The sequence below is a fragment of the Cryptomeria japonica genome, chromosome 10 (genome assembly GCF_030272615.1).
Source record: "Cryptomeria japonica chromosome 10, Sugi_1.0, whole genome shotgun sequence".
In the NCBI taxonomy this organism is placed as follows: domain Eukaryota; kingdom Viridiplantae; phylum Streptophyta; class Pinopsida; order Cupressales; family Cupressaceae; genus Cryptomeria; species Cryptomeria japonica.
Window position 1 is genome coordinate 191,462,109 of NC_081414.1, and position 19,043 is coordinate 191,481,151.

Consider the following 19,043-nt stretch of genomic DNA (forward strand, 5'->3'; position numbering starts at 1 on the left):
CTGAAATCTGTCAAATACTTCACTCTTATGAATGAGAAAGTAGACCCAAGTGAAGCGGGAGTAGTCATCAATGAAGGTGAGGACATAGCGCACCTTGCTAAATGAAGGTGCTAGAAATGGACCTGCTACATCGCTGTGAACAAGTTGAAGAACTTCCAAAGCTCTCCAAGTCTTCCCCTTATCAAACTTCTCCTCGGGATGCTTGCCCATGGAACAACCTGAACATACACCCTCTGAAAAACTAATTCAAGGTAGACCTATGACCATGTCTTTAGTGCTGAGCTGCTGAAGATAGCGGTAGTTGAGGTGACCAAACCGCTCATGCCATAGCTTACTTTCAGAGTTTGAATGAGTAAGCAAGGCCCTAGAAGGTGAACTTGGCACAAAGTAGGAGAATGAATAAAGCCTTGAGTTGTCATTAACTTGTCCCACTGCTACCAAGGCATCATCATCAAGTTCCTTGACCACAACTAAATCAAGTGTAAACTCAAACCTTTTTCCCATTTCCATAGTGAGTGATTTGGTAGATAGAGAGAAGGTTGGTAGACAAGTTAGGAACATAAAGAACATTCTCAAATGTTCCATCATCCATGTCAACTGAACCTTTCCCTTCAACCTCTACTTGTGTATCATCACCTATGTAAATGTGAGGTACGTTAGATGGCTCCAATGAAGAAAACTGCTCCTTTGTAGAACCCATGTGATATGAGGCACCCGAGTCAAGTATCCATTGCTGTGAAGAACCTATTGTAGCCACAAATGCTTGCCCTTTTTTCTTAGACTGTGAGGAAGAGGAAGGAGATGAATCCTTCTTTGTGTAGGCAGATGTCAAGTTGATGTTGTTTTTCTTAAGAAGGTTTATTAACTCATCAACTTGCTTGGTGTGACATCGATACTCATTACGACCATACTTCTTGCAATATGCACAAGTTGGTTTATCCTTCTTAGGTGGTGTCCCCTTCTTGGAAGAGGATGAAAAATCGCCTTATAATGGAGAGGATGATTGCCCTTTTCCCTTGTGTGGCTTTGACTTAGAGTGCTTCTTGTTGTTGTTGGAATCTTTACCTTGACCTCCTTGATTCCCTTGATTAGCCACCAAAGCCTTGGACTTTGAAGACTTGAGAAACCCCATGTTCAACAACTTAGATTGTTCCAATATCAACATTTCTGTGAAAGAATCAAATGAAGGCATAACATAAGAACTCCCCATTGTCAAATGATGAGTTTGGAAGCTAGACACAAATGTTGCATATTCTGGTGCAAGCTTGTCCAACAAGTTGAATATCAACTGAGCATCCTTTTTGTCAATTCCATAATCCTTAAGCTTTGCTCTTAGCTCATTTTCTTTGGTGACATAATCTTGGATTGTATCAAAATTCTTGGGATCCAAGTTGGTGAGCTCATTGTCAATCTTATAACCTCTGATTTCATCAACTTGACAATACAATTTCTGAAACATATCCCAAGCATCTTTGATTGTAGTACACTTTTCAATATGAAAGATGAGATCATCTGATACATACTTGCACAAAGTTACAAGAGCCATACAATTCTTAGGGAGCCTTTCTAACTGAGCATTAGGATCAGCCTTAGGATCAAGTGCTGCTGCTATTGTTCCATCTATATAATGCGTGAGACCTTTTTCCATTAATTTGCTCCATACTTTAATTTTCCATGATGCATAATTATGTGGAGTTAAAGGTGGAAATTTATGAGGACTCATTGCAACAAAAATGAAAGAGCACAAGGAAAGAGAGGCACAATCACACAAGACATCCCCCAAAATTCACTCAATCAAAGAACCCCCACAAAAGTGATGATTTGGCACTTTATACTTAGTGCGTATACAATGGGCCACTTGCAAAAAATGGCAAAGTGGACTTTTGATTTCAATTTTACAACTGCCTCAATAAGGCCAAAAGAGACTCAAAATAATAGTGCAAGAGATCTAAACTAAGATCCAAGCAATTTACAAGTACCAAATAGGCCAAATAAGACCAATATCTGAAAGTACAATTTCCATTTAAAATCTCTGAAATCTGATCATAGATTATGAAAGTAGATGAAAAAATATGCACTTAAAAAAAAATGGCACCTGAAAAGGAGGTCGTATGAGCTCAAACGAGGCCTTTGAAATTGCAGAATTGAGGATTGGACAAGTACAACTGAGAGAATCCAAAAATTCCGAATATCCTATGCATCAAAATCAGAAAATAACCATACCACTATGAAGAGCATGAAAAATTAGCCCAAATAAAAAAAAATTGCACCCAAAAAGGAGCAAAATTTAGCAAGTTATGGGCCTCCAAAGTTGACCCAAAAATCCAAACTGCTCAACGGAGAGGGGACTAAATTTTTTCAAAGAAAATGCTGACTAGGCGCTAACTGTGCGCTACTGACTAGGCAGAAGGTATGGATCCCAAAAATAATTTTCAATTTTTTTTTTTTTCCAAAAATGTTTTACAATAGCTTGATTTTTTATTTTTTTTAGAAATCCAAAAATTCCGTACCCTACCGCCTGAATTGGGCAGAAAATTTCCTCCACACCCAAAAATCGATTTTTGCCAAAAATGGTTGAGTTTATACTCGATTTTTATGGGAACGTCCTCTCAGATGCAATGGTGAGGTCGAAAACACTCCAAGATGCCTCCAAAAAATGCTATTTCCTCAGATCCGAAAATATAAGCCTTCCAAAATGTCTCCAAAAACCAATCAATGAAGTCCCAATGGCTCTGATACCATGTGATATTTTGCCAAGATCAAGGGCACAATGAAAAGATAAAAAAAGAGACAATAGAATGACAAGAACAAACGGTATTCTCATCAATATGCAAATGATCAACTGGATTCTCCAATACAATGAATATAGACCTGCTTATATAGGCAAGGCCATATGGATGTACGAGCACACAATCATGACATGTGGCTCAATGAGAAACAAGGGTAGGTAAGAAATAATAGGGGTAGGTAAGAGAAATAATATAATATTCCATAAGAGGTGGATGACCCACCGAATGTGGAGTGTAACAACAAAATAAGACCACAAAAGGTGGAATTTCTCCTACAAGCTATATCCCTATGCGCACACTTCCCTAAGTGTCTAAAATCCAAACTATGAAGAGATGCATTATCCTAAGTTAACTTAAGTAAAGTGTAATAATATCCATAATGAATATTTATTTACACCAACAAAGATATTCTTTTTATGGTTGAGGATATGCCTTGGACTCAAGATCTTGATTATGAGGGAATCTCCTTCAATGTTGTCAATTCTTCTCCATCTGTCACTTGGCTATGGATTGTCCTCTCTAACATTGCAAGGGTTGTGCTACATGGTGGAAGGGTGCTATTGATGATCACCTAACTATCAATGCTTTTGATTCATCGATTGAATCATCCCAGGATGATGACGTTTCTCTTTATTTTGGTGTAACTCTAACACCCTTAAAATCTATCATTGAATTTCCCGACCCCCCCTACAGAGTAACCTACCTTTAGATTTAGATACTTCTCATTGTTCCTCTTGTGCTAATGGAATCCATGTGGGAGAATCCTCACCTATTTTTCACGCGCACGTGTACACTCCCTCTTTATGTGTTGATGAGTCCTCTATGAGGGTTTCTCCTCATGCTTCTCTTTGTAATGAGAATTTGGATGACAATACCACTTGGACTATTGTTCATAGGAAGAAAGGTATTTCTTCTTCCTCTTCCTATTCTCATACTTGTGTAGTGGGTGATATTTCAACTCTCTCCTAACTTGGGATTTTTTATACAAATAGTTGTCTTGTTTGATAGTTTGGCTACAACTATTTCTCTTTCTCTTGTTTGTACTACTCTACAGTTTATGGCTTGTTAGGACTTATTTCTTCTAACCTTTTGACTATTTTGTATAGGGTCAATACCCTTGTTCCCCAAATACCTTAATAAAAAACATTGAAAAATAATAATATAAATTTGTTTATGATACAATCTTATAAAATATTATGTAAAGTCTTACAAATCATTACATTCCCATATAAATTATTTGAACTATCTTGCAAGAAAATACCTTCCAACTGGCAAATAATGAAATATTTTAATACTATTACTAGATCATACCGAAGGTGACTTTATTATAAAGTGTAAAATCTTATTTTTCAACACCCCCTCATAAGGTGCACATTATAAAAAAACATACAAACCAATCATAACTATCTTGTCTTTTATTTTTTTTGTACCAAGAGTTCCATCAAGCTACCTCATAATTCTTGTAAAGGTGTGGCTCTTGTGTTTTATTTTCAAGTTCTCATATTATCATGTGCCTGAACTCCCAAATCATATATCTCCTTAGTTATTGGGCTACAACCCATATTAAACCACATCCATAGTGCTTCATTGATTCGTTTCATGACCCTCATAAAGATATAATTCTTAAAATCCATAGACTCTTGAATTATATTCACACATTTTTTTTGAGTTTTATCTACACTAGATACCTTTCCCCTTTCAAAAAAAAAGGTTAGCAATATATAAATTATTCAACACTACAAACATATGAAAAAAAGAAAACAAAAATTGAAAAACAAATGCTTTTTATACAAAACACCATATTTGAGTGAGAAGTTAGCTTGAGATGTGAAAATTCTCTAACCTCTAATGTCCAACAACCTCCTTTACTCTTCTTTTTTGATAAATATTCATTTGATTTTATTTTGAAAAATATATTTAAAAGAATTTTTTTTTAATAAGAAATCAAAAGAAAAAATAACTAATCAATGCTTTGTTAGCTTCAAAAGAATGCAAACTTTAGGGTCAATGCAAGAAGGAAGTTGATTCTACTTTTAGAACAAAAGGTGGAAGTGTTTTTTCTTGAAAAATAAAGTTTGTCATATTTACGTGTAAAAAATTGAAGCACTTACACATAGAATCTATAAAATATAGCAATATGAAATGCAGGATTTTGAGTCTTGTCGTCAAATATAGCAATATGAAATGCCAAGATGATACAAATTCATTTTACATAGGCTTGTACATAAACCACTTTTTAAAAGTGTTTTTTCTACAACCATATCATGCACATGTCCAATAAGCATAATTTGACCTAAATAAAAGTATTTTTTACAATTTATTTTGAAAAAGATGTTTGTTATACTAAGGTTGATAAGGATATATATATTCAAATATTTTTTAATTGGCCCTTGCTATTTCTAAAAACTTTTCATCCTCAAAAAATATAATTTGAACTAAACAAATCATTTATTTGTTCATTGGCTAAACAATTGTGTGTAGATTGATGACATATAATTGTTTAAAAGATTTAAAATAATTAAAAATTATTAAAAAAACAAGCATCCGACATTTTACATTTATGAATTGGTTTCCTTAGAAATTAATTAAAAATAGAAAAAATCCAATCATATAAAATGTATGTAATTGAAAAGTAAACATCATCATTTATAATGGGTTTTAATTTGATAAAATAAGTAAAAGAAATTATCAAGCATATTGTTGAAGTCAATTTTCTCTTGTTTTTAACATGGCCTTGTACTTGTAGGACTGAGGTTAATGTTTGGGTTACCATTCTTTCTTTTTTGCCTATAAGCAAATAAAAAGCATGGGTTATGAGTTTTGAGATTTTTAGATTGACTATCCACTTTAAAATGACAACCTATTCGAGTTAATGTTTTAAAGTTGAAAAATGACACTTCCACTAAAAGTGTACTTCAATTCTTGCACTTACCCTCAAAGCTAGAATATTAATTTATTATATAAAGAAAATTTCAATTCTACTCCAAGCATTTAGTAAACAATAGTATAAAAAATGAATATTGTTCTTCTACCACCTTTTTTCATGATATCTTTTAGTATTAAAAAGTATCACAATAGTCAAATACATACCACAAAGTGTATCCCTAGCTACAATATATTTTACTAGATTATTTTTTTCCCACTTCCAACCATTCTAAATAGTTCAAATATCTAAAAATAATTTCAAACTTGGCATGAAACTTAATAAATATTGAAAATACTTATCAACTGTTCACATTCAAAATAGAGACAACTTCTTCTATTGTTCTAATTAAAGTATTTGTACAAATTTACAAGGCTTTCTATATAACATTCAATTCTCCTCAATACTATATTCTCCAATTGCATCATTTTCATTGCAGTTTAATTTTGTTATGTGTTAGAGTAATTTTAAGACAATTATCTAATTATTTGTTTATTAGGTCATTTAATTATTTTTTCACTTAAGCTAAACTTAGGTGCTTTATTTTATCTAGGTGTTATGCTTTTATAGTCCAAGTTCAGTTAGAGGCACTTCTAGTTAGTTTTTTTAGCTTGTAATTGAGTTTAATTTAGCTCCTACTTTGCATTGCTTTAGTACTTCTAATTTTAGATTTAGGGCATCTCTTGCTTCCTATAAAGCAAGTCATTCATTCATTGTAATCGTACCTTCAATAATGAATTTTCAATTCTTTTGCACAATATTACATAATTCTTTGGTTGTTATAGAGCCTACAATATTTGCTTGATCTCTTTTGCGTGATAGGTGTTTTGTTTGCAGATGATTCTTGGCTCTTGTAGTTGATCATCAACTTCCACATGGTATTAGAGCATTTCTGTCAAGTTTCTATCCGCATCCTTGAGGGGTCCAACTTGAGTTTTTTTCTATGCTATGGAGGTGATGTTTTTTCGGGTTTCAATTATTTTTTTTAAAAATGGTCAAATCTGTACAAAAGGTACGTACAACTTGCATTAGTAGTTTTGTCAACCAATTTGGCAGCAAAGCCTAAATTTGGTGGACCCACCAAAATAGCCTCTTAGCTAAATTTACAAGTGTTTTTTTAATTTTTACCTTAATACCCTAAAAAAACACTCTTCAGTATTTTGCCCATAACTTTGTCATACGAAGTCAAAATTGGGAAAATGAGATATGGTCCTTTAATTAGGTTTTAAAAAACCACTCTTCAGTAATTTTATGACAATCATCTAATTATTTGTTCATTAGGTCCTTTAATTGCTTTTTCACTTAAGCTAAACTTAGGTGCTTTATTTTATGTAGGTGTCATGCTTTTTTAGTCTAAATTCACTTAGAGGCACTTCTAGTTATCTTTTTTTTAGCATGTAGTCAATCTTAATTTAGCTCCTACTTCGCATTGCTTTAGTTCTTCTAATTCTAGGATTAGAGTATCTCTTGCTTCCTATAAAGCAAGTAATTCATTCATTGTAATCATACCTTCAATACTGAATCTTCAATTCTTTTGTGCAATAATATAGAATTCTCTGGTTTTTATAAAACATATATTTTTTGCTTGATCTCTTTTGTGTGATAGTTGTTTTGCTTGCAGATGATTCTTGGCTCCTATGGTTGATCCTCAGCTTCTATAGTCTACAACTCATTTAAGTAGATTTTTTGAATAATTAAATGCTTTGATAGAATGTTGAGAAATGGTAAAGAAGAATGTTACAAATATATTAATCCATAATAGCATAATCAATAACATCAAGAATTTAATAATATTAAGTGGTTTAGAATGCATTACACAACATTATACAAATTCTTATAAAGCATGATAATACTATTTAACTTATTCAAACTACTCTATAGAAAAATAAATCTCAACTAACACAAAAGTAACCAAACATTTTAATAGTAACACAATCATTAAAATGTTTTTTTTTTGTAAAATATAAATCCTATTTTCTAATAGATAAGAATGTTGTGATTTGGATGACAATCTCTTGATGGATGTTGCAAGTTGTTGTGTTGATCTCATGAGCACAAATGAGATAGTTAAGATTATAAACATTCTATTTTTAATACTTACGTTCATTTTTTTGAAGCACCACACGCTTTTAAAAAGTGACCCTCAAGTGGGAGAATGTTAGTATTAAGTGTATTATTCACCACATGGATATCATAAAATTTAATTTCTCATATAAACGATTATTTATATATTAATGTCCAAAGTTCATGGATTTGGAAAATGGGAAGTGTTAAGGAATTTAGATCAGAGATATAGAATACAATAGTCTGGTAATATATAGTGAGGATAGACTTTAATAAGATCACTTCAATGAATATGTTTTATCTCCGATGTGTATATATATAACTATAACTATTAATCTTATATGACAATATTGATAGCTTGCTGGTTCGTGAAACTGCCACAGTTATTGGTTTTAGTTCACATGAGCAAGTGTCGATGCCTATAAATAAAAGGACAAAGAGTCCTATCCACGTAAGGGCACGAATTATATGTCGCTTTTTCCATGTAGAGTCATGACCCTACGGGGACATGACCCTTCATAGGGTCATGACCCTTCATTCAATGTCATTATATATTACTTGCTTCAATCCAAATGAAGCTATATCCTTAACACTCCCTCTTAGAAAAAGAGGACTGAATTTCATAATTAAGTTTTAAGGAACAACATTCTAGATATTAACATTCATTTGACATGATCATTCACTCAGTAACACTTACTAGTGAAATACTTCATATCTTAGAGAGATATGGATTATCTTATATCTAGCACTCTGGGACAACAACTACTTGAAGTCTTATCAGATTACAACCTTGATTCTAGTGACAATTGTAACATTGTCATTATCAGAGGTGAAATAATTTTAATATCATGATATCCTACACATTCCAGGACAACAAATTAATGACGTCAATCATGATATGATTGTTAGCACAATTTCTGACATATTTTCGAATAATCATTAATGATAACAATTCAATAACTCATCATAGCAAATTTAGTATCAAGATTTCCGGCACATTCTAGGACAAAAACTTAATGTAGTCAATCTTGATAACAAATCAGGCTATTGTGAAAGTCATCACCTTACAATAGCGATCTTACACTTACATCACATTAAAGATCGTCACCTTCCATGACATAACACATACATGCAATATTGCATTCAAGATATTAATGAATATATCAATTACATATGACTAAGATTAATATCAGAAATTTCCATTATAATTTAGTAATACAAAGTTTACCTCTAAAGTACTACACTTTCAACTTTGCAAGAGGTTTGGTGAATATGTCGGCACTTTTCTCTTCAGTGCTGATGTAGGTCAATTTGATGACATCTCTGTCTACCATATCTCTTATGTAATTGTATGGGATTTCTATATGCTTGGATTGATTATGAAAAACTAGATTTACAGAAAGTTTGATGCAACTTTGATTATCACAGTGAATCACAGTGGGGTTTAGGGGCTTCCCAAACAGTCCAAGTAGCAATTTCCTTAACCATACTACCTCACATGCTCCCATGGAGTTAGCCATCTATTCGCCTTCAGTGGAACTCTGAGCAACTACTGACTATTTTCTGCTAAACCAGCATATCATAGCTGATCCAAGACTAAAGAAACACCCCGTTGTAGTTTTATGATCAATGAAACTTCCTGCCCAGTCGGAATCAGAATACCCTTGGAGTTGTATCTCAACATTTTTATACTTCAGACTAAGTCCAATAGTGCCATGGAAGTATCTCAGAATATGCTTAGCAGCCATTACATGAATCTTCTTAGGTTCGCACATGAAATGACTTAACACATTGGTAGCATAACAAATATCAGGGTGAGTGTTTACTAGGTACATAAGAGAGCCAATAATTTGTCTATAGTATGTAGGATCTGTAGGTTATGAATCTGCTGCTTCACTTTTGAGCTTATGAAGATATATTTCTATTGAAATGGATAGAGGCTTACAATCTATCATACCAAATCTGGTCAGGATATCAGTGGTGTATTTTCCTTGATTTAGGAAAATATAATTCTCTTTTTTCCATACTTCTATGCCTAGAAAATAGTGCAGTAGACCTAGATCCTTCATATCGAATTGAACCACAAGATCTTGTTTGCATTTTGCAATGAGATGATCTTCTCCTGTTATCAACAAGTCATCAACATAGAGAACAACTATTAACATGTCACCATCCAATATTTTGAAGTATATATTAGAGTCTGCTTCATTTTTGGAATATCCTAGTTTGGAGAGATAACTATCTAGCCTTCCGTACCATGCCTTGGGAGCTTGCTTAAGGCCGTAGAGAGCTTTTTTTTAGTCTACACACATAGAGATTTATATCATGTGTAGAAAATCCTTTAGGTTGTTCTATATATACTTCTTCCTCAATAACACCATTCAAAAATGTGGTATTCACATCCATTTGGTTTATAATCCACCCTTTGGAAGCTGCAATGGCAATGATGGTTCTTACAAAAGTATATCGGGCAACTAGAGCAAATGTCTTTTCGTAATCAATTCTAGCCTTTTGAGAGAACCCCCTGACAACGAATCTGGCTTTGTGTTTTTCAATACTACCATCTGATGCATATTTGATTTTGAATAACCACTTTGATTAGACAACTGATTTGTCTTTTGGTCTAGGTACAATGTCTCAGACATCATTTTTTAAGATAGACTGGTATTCGTCAATCATTGCATCTTTCCAAGCTTGACATGTTAAAGCCTCTTCAACATTTGATGGTTCAGATTTTGTAAGTTCCGTCATGAGTGCAACATAGCATGATTGACTTCTTCTTTTCTTATTCTCTTTGTAGATTTCATCGGGTTCCACATTATTTTTTTCTATCATCTTTCTTGCCCATAGTGGTCTTTTCTTGTTGTTAGGATTTTCAGCATTCTCGAAATTAGGTGATTGAAGTTCATGATTTTCTATGCTATTCTCCCTCTAATTTTCAATTGTAGGATTTTCATCTGATTCTGCGGTGAGATCATCTTCTGCACTTAGAGATAGTTTATAAGAAGCATCTTCTTCAAATTTGACATCTCTACTGATTTCAATAGATCTTCGTCCTGGAATATAGACTCTGTATCCTTTAGTGGTTTCACTATGGCCAACAAATATGCCTTTCTTCCCAGAGGGTTCTAGTTTGGTTATGTTTTCTTTAGGAATGTGAATATACACATGGCAACCAAAAATTCTTGGATGGCTTAAATCTGTTTTATTTCCTGTAAAGGCTTCTTCAAGTGTTATATTCTCTAGGATTGAATGAGGGCATCTGTTTTGAATGTACACAGCTGTATTTGAGGGTTTAGCCCAAAATGAGATAAGTATATTTTGATCATGCATCATGGCTTTAGAGGCTTCGATGATGGTTCTATTTTTTCTTTATGCAACTCCATTTTGTTGAGGATTATAAGGAACAATAAACTGCCTCTTAATCCCAATAGAAATGCAGAATTCTTTAAATTTTTCAGAGATATATTCACCCCCATTATCTGATCTTAGCGTCTTTATTTTCTTCCCATTTTTATTTTCCACTAGGGCCTTTAATTTTTCAAATTTTAATAACACTTCATTTGATTCTTTGAGTTTTATGAAATAGATCCAAGTTTTCCTAGAGTATTTATCAACAAATATCACATAATACAAGAATCCCCCTACTGATGGTAATGACATTGGACCACACAAATCAGTGTGGACAAGTTCTAGTACAAATTTTGATTTGTGTTCACTTGAGGGAAAGGACCCCTTTGAGTTCTTCCCTAGAGCACATCCTTTACAAGTTCCAACATGATCAAATTTTAGATTGGGTAATCCTATGGTAATTTTTCCTATAGAAGGTAGGGCACTAAATCGAAGAAGTCCTAATCTTCTATGCCAAATTTCATTAGAGTTTGATACTTAATGACTTAGTGCTTGTTTTTGAGTATTACATAATTTGTATAAACTACCATCTCTAGATCCTATAGGAATAGCATTCTTTATATTAGAGTTTTTAGTTTAGAGTAGAACTTTATCTTCATGGAAGGTGACACGATATCCTTGATCATCTAGTACTGAAATCGAGACCAAATTTGTTTTGATACTTGGTACAAAGAGAACATCTTTCAATTGTAATGTAACTCCCATTCTTAATTGAATTGAGCAGGTCTCAATTCCTTACACTGGATAGGTAGAATTGTCTCCTATTGTAACTTCTTCAGTTGAGTGGCCTTGAAAGGTTTCAAATTGATCTCTAAAGGCGGTTATGTGTTGAGATGCTCCATTGTCGATTATCCACATATGTTTGTTTGAGTTTAGTTTGCTTGATAAGGCTAAGAAAAATAGAGGGTTCTCTACTTCCTTGACTTCAGCTATGGTTGCTTGAGCTTTCTTTCTTTCTGGGCAGAACCTGTGAGTGTGTCCAAATTTATCACACTTGTAGCATTGAATCTTGGAGAAGTCTTTGCTTTTTTGTTTATTTCCTCTCTTCCATTTGAACTTCCTTTTCTTCCCTTTGTTGCTTGTGTTAGCATGTAGTGCTTGAATTTCTCCCCCTTTGTTTGTACCCAATCTTCTTGTGATTAGTCAAGATTCTTCTTGAGTACAATCATTCTTGAGTTGATCAAATTTTTTTAGTGTTGGATGAGCACTAATGCCTTGAATAAAGGATTCCCAACTGGATGGTAATCCCTTAAGTGCTATTAGAGATAGCTCCATATCATCTATATTATTCCCAGTAGTTGATAATTGGTCTTTTAATTCTGAAATCCTCATGAAATAGGATGTTTTTGTTTCTACTTTGTTCATGTAGATATGCATTAATTGTTGTTTTAAAGTGAGCAATCTGCTTGCATTATTTATTTCATATGAGTTTTGAATGGTCCTTAACATATCATAAGATGTAGTTAGTTTTGAGATGGTTGGGAGAATGTGATCTTTAACAACATCAATTATGATTTTCTTAGCTTTGTTGTTGTGTCTTTTCTAGGTTGTTTTCTTTGGCTCATCTTCGGGCATCTTAGTATCTTCTTCTATGTATGCATCTAGTTCGAGTTCTTGAAGAATTGTTGTTATTCGAATTCCCCATGAGATGAAGTTGGATGCGCCTTCGAGTCTATCCTCGACTCTAACACTGTTCACCTTGATTGTTTTTCCTTTGATTCTGAGTGCAAGTCTGATTTTTTATATAAAAGAGATGTCACTATTTTATTATTTCTCTACCAATTTGGCTCTGATACCATGTTAAGGAATTTATATCAGAGATAGAGAATACAGTAGTCTTGTAATATGTAGTGAGGATAGAATTTAATAAGATCACTGCAATGAATATGTTTTACCTTCGATGTGTATATATATGTATATAACTCTAACTATTAATCTTCTATGATAATATCGACAGCGTGCTGGTCCTTGAAATTGCCACGGTTATTGGTTTTAGTTCACAACAAGTGTCGATGCCTATAAATAAAAGGATGAAGAGTCGTGTCCATGTAGGGGTATGACTTCTACGTGGCTTATGCCATGTAGACTCATGACCCTATGTGGACATGACCCTTCATTCAATGTCGTTATATATTACTTGCTTCAATCCAAATGAAGCTATATCCTTAACAGGAAGCCCATATGAAGATGGGCACATATGTAAACATTTTTTTTTTTTTGATCGGTAAGAGGTTGTAGCGAAATATTTAATTAATCAAAATTAATTTTTTACATCACTCCACTCGTGCGGGCACCGGTAGGAAAGAGTGGAGGCGAGAAAACCTCCGGCCTTTCCCAAGACCATAGTCTAGATAGTTTCTACATCTAATTACAATAAGCATAGATTTAGAATAATACAATAACACTTTGGGCTGGGGTGAGCAAGTGGGAAGATATTTACTTTCCCTTACAAGCCCATATTACTATTTTTCAATTGTCACTGTACTCCTTGTGCTTTGTTTAAGAGTTTGAGCCTTGATTGGATGTAGTCTTTTGTCATTTTAGCAGATTTCATCCTATCATTTGTTCAAGATGGCCCTGCCCTCCTACATGGTTAGTTTTCAAAACACTTGCCCAGATTCTTAGTCACATGTAGTATTCCAACATGATTAGACATCCTTCTTTGATGTTCCTAAATTCTTAACCTCATATATTTGAAATTATAAAGTCATCAATATGGCATATTCATAAACAGAGTTTCTAGATAATTTCCATTTTGAGAAGTGATCATCCAAAGTAAACATTTCCATATGGCATATTCATAAACAGAGTTTCTAGATAATTTCCATTTTGAGAAGTAACCATTTTTATTACTCTTTGGGGACTTGGAAATATTATTTGTAATGGGGCATTGAATAGGGTCTACATAATTTAGACTTGTAAGAGAATTTTTAATTTCCATTTGGGCATCAAATGCAATTAGTTCTACATGAGGGACCAATTAGGAGTTACATATTCTAACTTGTGTAATGGGAGTCAAAGATGCTTGTCTGGGGAGTTACATTTTATGTCATAGGATACTCACTTGAGTGTGTAGTGATAATTCTTACCCTAATATTTTGAGACCTTATTTGGGTCCATTGTATTGTCCTTTGGTGGTTTTCTAGGCCTCGATGAGTCTATATATTGAGGGTTTAAGATGTAGGAATTATATATTACTTTTTCAGATGTTTATGCTACTAGTTTTTCTCTAGGACTCAATATTTTTCTCTCCATGGAAGGTGTAATGTAGTAAAATGAAGGAATGAACAATGAAAAGTAGACAAAATCGAATCCTACTTCAATTCCTATAGCTACCTTTGATTGAGAAAGCAAGGGATACAAAAACAAATGGAAATACAAAATCTAATAGAAAACTTGGGTGATTGAATGTGCTCTTGATGTTTTTGGATACAATTTTTTCTTGTGGGGTCCTCAGTATGTAAACATGTATTTACATAAAGAATCTTCTCTCTTTTTTGTTGAGGATGGTAATGGGTTTATAGAGTTGGGTGAGATAAATGGTGAGTTGAGATTCATTTGAAATGAATGGTTATAACTGAATTATATATATATATATATATATATATAATTTGAATCTTGGAGAGGGATGAAAATAGACACTAGCATATGTAAATAGAGGTTTAAGATTGATTTAATTATGTGAATAAATAATAGTCAACATTGATTGAGAAAATATAAACAAGATTTGATCCTACTTCAAGTGCTACCACTACCTTTGATTGAGAAAGAACGGGATACAAAATTGAATACTATTACAATTCCTACCACTACCTTTGATTGAGAAATAAAGGGATACAAATTGAATCCCACTTCAATTCCTACCACTAGGAATAAACGAGGAAATGTAAACAAGACTTAATCCTACTTCAATTCTTACCACTACCTTTGATTGAGAAAGCAAGGGATACAAATTGAAATGAAAATGAAAATCCAATAGGAACCTTGTGTTATTGGATGTGCTTTTGATGTGTTTTGATATCAAATTCCTCTTGTAGAATCCTCAATGTGGAAACATGTATGTACATAAGGATTTTTCCCTCTTTTAGTTGAGGGTTGTAATGGATTTATAGAGTGGGGATGAGAGAAATGATGAATTGAGATTCATTTGAAATGAAAGAGTATAATTGAAGGATTATTATTTTCTATTTGAATCTAAGAGGGAGTTGGAAATTAATAATAGTATTTGGTGAATGTGCATGCCCTACGCCGGAAACTCTAATTCCAGGATGTTACGTATAATACGGGGTGGGATTCGGAAATCAAGTTGGGTGGGCCCCTACTATTCTATGGCAGGAGGCCCCATCACTATCTCCTCCCACCCACTGGCATCTACCCGACTATAATTCTTCATTAATCAGAACCACTAATTTGACCCGAAACAGACGGTTCAACCTGATCGCCTAAATTCATTTTGACTTTAATAAAATTTTCTTGAATGTTGAAGTATCTTACATATTTAACTGTTATATTTTTAAAAATTATTTAATTATAATTTTGTTGACAGACATTTTATATTGATAATGGTAAATTTAGTGAATATTTTTTTTTAAATATAGTTGATATACACTTAAAGATTTTTTTATTTTTTTTTTGAATATGGTCAAAGTGGATAAAGCTACATATGCATACCCTACTTCCTTGTAGAATTTGAACTTGTAATCTCTCTACAGTACAAGTTTTTATTGAAATAACAATTTGTAATTTTTTAAGAAGTAAAATTTAAATTTATATAAAAATAGTTTTTCAAATAAAAAATAATATAATAGAATAAAATGGTTCTTGAATTAAAATTAAACAATATATGTAAAATAAAATTAATAGAGATACACTAAATACATAAAAATTATTTTTTAGGTTTGAAGTTAATAAATTTGTGTTATATATAGAGTTTATAAAATCTTTTAAAGATAATTTTATTAATTTTTATTTTATGTACATTATTTATTTTATTTTTATTTATATAAAAGATTTTTCTTAGAGATACACTAAATACATGAAAATTATTTTTTAGGTTTGAAATTAATAAATTTGTGTTATATATAGATTTTATAAAATCTTTTAATGATAATTTTATTAATTTTTATTTTATGTACATTATTTATTTTATTTTTATTTATATAAAAGATTTTTCTTAGAGATACACTAAATACATGAAAATTATTTTTTAGGTTTGAAATTAATAAATTTGTGTTATATATAGATTTTATAAAATCTTTTAAAGATAATTTTATGAATTTTTATTTTATGTACATTATTTATTTTATTTTTATTTATATAAAAGATTTTTCTTAGTTTTGTTTTTTTAAAATAAATAATATATATGTCTTGTCTTATCTATCTCTTTACTCCATAAAGCAAGAGATGTATTATGTGAAAAAAAGAGTTGTGTATAAGCATTGATATATTTAGATGATAGTTCTCCACATTTAAATCATTTAATGCAAATTATATAGATTGACTAAAAACTCAAAATAAGCAAGAAAAATGATTACACTTTTGAAAATTTGAGTCAATTTAATGAATTTCTTAATGAACTAGAGAGAACTTCAAGTCTCATCTAAACAATACAAACTCCTAAAAAAATTAATCACAATTAAAAAAAATAAATCAAATTTAAAAAAATGATAACCACCTTCAAAATATTTTTTTAAAATATATTTTAAATAACTCATTTAAAAATAAACATATTAATTTATATTAATAACATTCATTTTAAAATTATATAGTTATTTTATATTAATATTTCTTTCCCTATATTTAAGATATACTAAATACTAGTATAATAAGAAAAGATGCTCCCAAAATTTATAATTTTGACTGTACAGTCCACTTATGTGGCTCTGTTAAATCACTCTTTTTATTGCTGTAACTTCTGTTTACACTAAAATTCTTAGCTTTTTATCCACTTAATTTTTTTTATTAATATTTATTAAAAATACGTTCTTGTCTTATTTTATCTTTACCATAAGCCGTGACCTCAAGCTATTATTAGGCGAAGTAAAAAAATAGCTAATTCTATCTTTAGAAATACATGTCGTCCATTTAAATTTATTTTTAAAAATGGTCTATAAATTTAGTGAGATCTTGCTTCAATAAATGTATTTTGTCTCTGTTTTTATATTGTGAGTGAGTTTGCGCTGGTGATTGAAAATATGGATGGCAAAGACGATCTTCATCATAACCAGGGAGAAGATGATATGGATGGCAAAGACGATCTTCATCATAACCAGGGAGAAGATGAAGAATATACTTCTGATAAATATTTTTGTGATAGTGATGAACTTGAAGATGAAAACCAGGTAACTGATTTCTTTGAGCAGGAGCATCATGAGAAGAAGATAAACATATATACTGTTGTGAAGGAGGAAGATATATGCCAGCGCCAATAAGAGGGAATGGTAAGTGTTTGCTCCATCCTATCCATCTCTAGAGATGAGGCTGTTATTCTTTTGCTTCACTTTGGGAGGAGGACATAAGAAGAGATTTAGGGCTATTCAAAACTAGGGTTTCAGAGGTTGATCTAAATTCAGTGATGGAATGTGGTGTTTGCAGTGATAGTTTTAGCATCAATGGAATGAGAGGAGGCACTTGTGGGCATTATTTTTGTATTGGTTTCTTGTGAGGAACGCTATCTAAAAATGTACAGACAGTACCTTGTTAGGTCGTATGTTGAAAGCAAGAAAACAATCAAATGGTGTCCAGCCCCTGGTTGTGAGTATGCTGTTGAAGTGGGTAATCATGGAAGTGGGTCAGGGTCATATGAGGTTACTTGTGAATGCTGTTATGAGTTTTGTTGGAACTGTTTAGAGGAAGCTCATGGTCCAGTAGATTGTGAGATTGCAAAAAAGAGTATGTTGGAGAACAATGATTTTGGGAAAACAGAAAACTGGAAGTTGGTTAACACAAAGCGTTGCCCCAAGTGTAATTCTGCCATTGAGAAAGGTGGAGGTTGCAGGCATATGACTTGTGTATTTCCATGTTGCTTTGAGTTTTGCTGGATCTGCCTTGGCAATTGGTTCGACCATGATGCTCATTATGCCTGTGATTGGTATTATGATAGTTAAGATGATGTAGTAGAATGAAATGGAAATACCATTAACCATTATTATGTGTGGTGGGCAGCTAATGAATCTTGAAAGAAAGAATTGTAGCTTAATGTGAACACATAGGTGTCAACTTTCAATGCAGCCAGTTTAATTGATGCGTAATTGTCACTCCACTATTTTAATATATGACCATGATCAAAATAAATTGCAAAATGTCAAAGGCAAGTAATTTGGAAATGAATTTGTAAAGGAGAAGTATGCCAAAACATTTAATAAATTAAATTAAAGGTCTGACATTAAATTTTGCTGTGATATATGCAATGTTGAAAGACAAAATTATCCTCTTCTCTGGAAAGGTAAGGCTGTTTTCATTTAATAGAAATAGATTTTCTCCCCCCGTGGTTCTCTTATTTAGTTGTGGCTAAGCTATTTAGTTGTTCATCAGTGTGAGACGGGCAATTACGTAGATTGACATTGGGCATACAGCTTATAGCATATTTCTTTAATATATATAGATTATATATTGTGAGTTGTCAATATGTCACATAAGGAAACATTTGTATTAGGGCTTGTGATTCAATTCATGGAAATTTAATTATTTAATTTTGGTAGGCAATGTTTATTCCATTTTCTATCTAAGAAATGCATCTCCATGTATTCATATAGTAGGTTAAAAGATGTATTTGGGTTTGTAAAAGAGTATAAAATATTGGAGCAAACGATTGTTTTTTATCAATTTTTCTTGAGTTCTAAAAAGATTTATTCATG

General features: G+C 32.2%; 1 protein-coding gene across 1 annotated transcript; it reads left to right on the plus strand.

The window, feature by feature from the left end:
• Window positions 1-17,808: 17,808 nt before the first annotated feature.
• LOC131079183 (probable E3 ubiquitin-protein ligase ARI8) lies at window positions 17,809-18,341 on the plus strand. The gene has a single exon (XM_058017089.2). The coding sequence runs from the start codon at window positions 17,868-17,870 to the stop codon at window positions 18,291-18,293; it is 426 nt and encodes a 141-aa protein (XP_057873072.2). The 5' UTR covers window positions 17,809-17,867; the 3' UTR covers window positions 18,294-18,341.
• The last annotated feature ends 702 nt before the right edge of the window (window positions 18,342-19,043 follow it).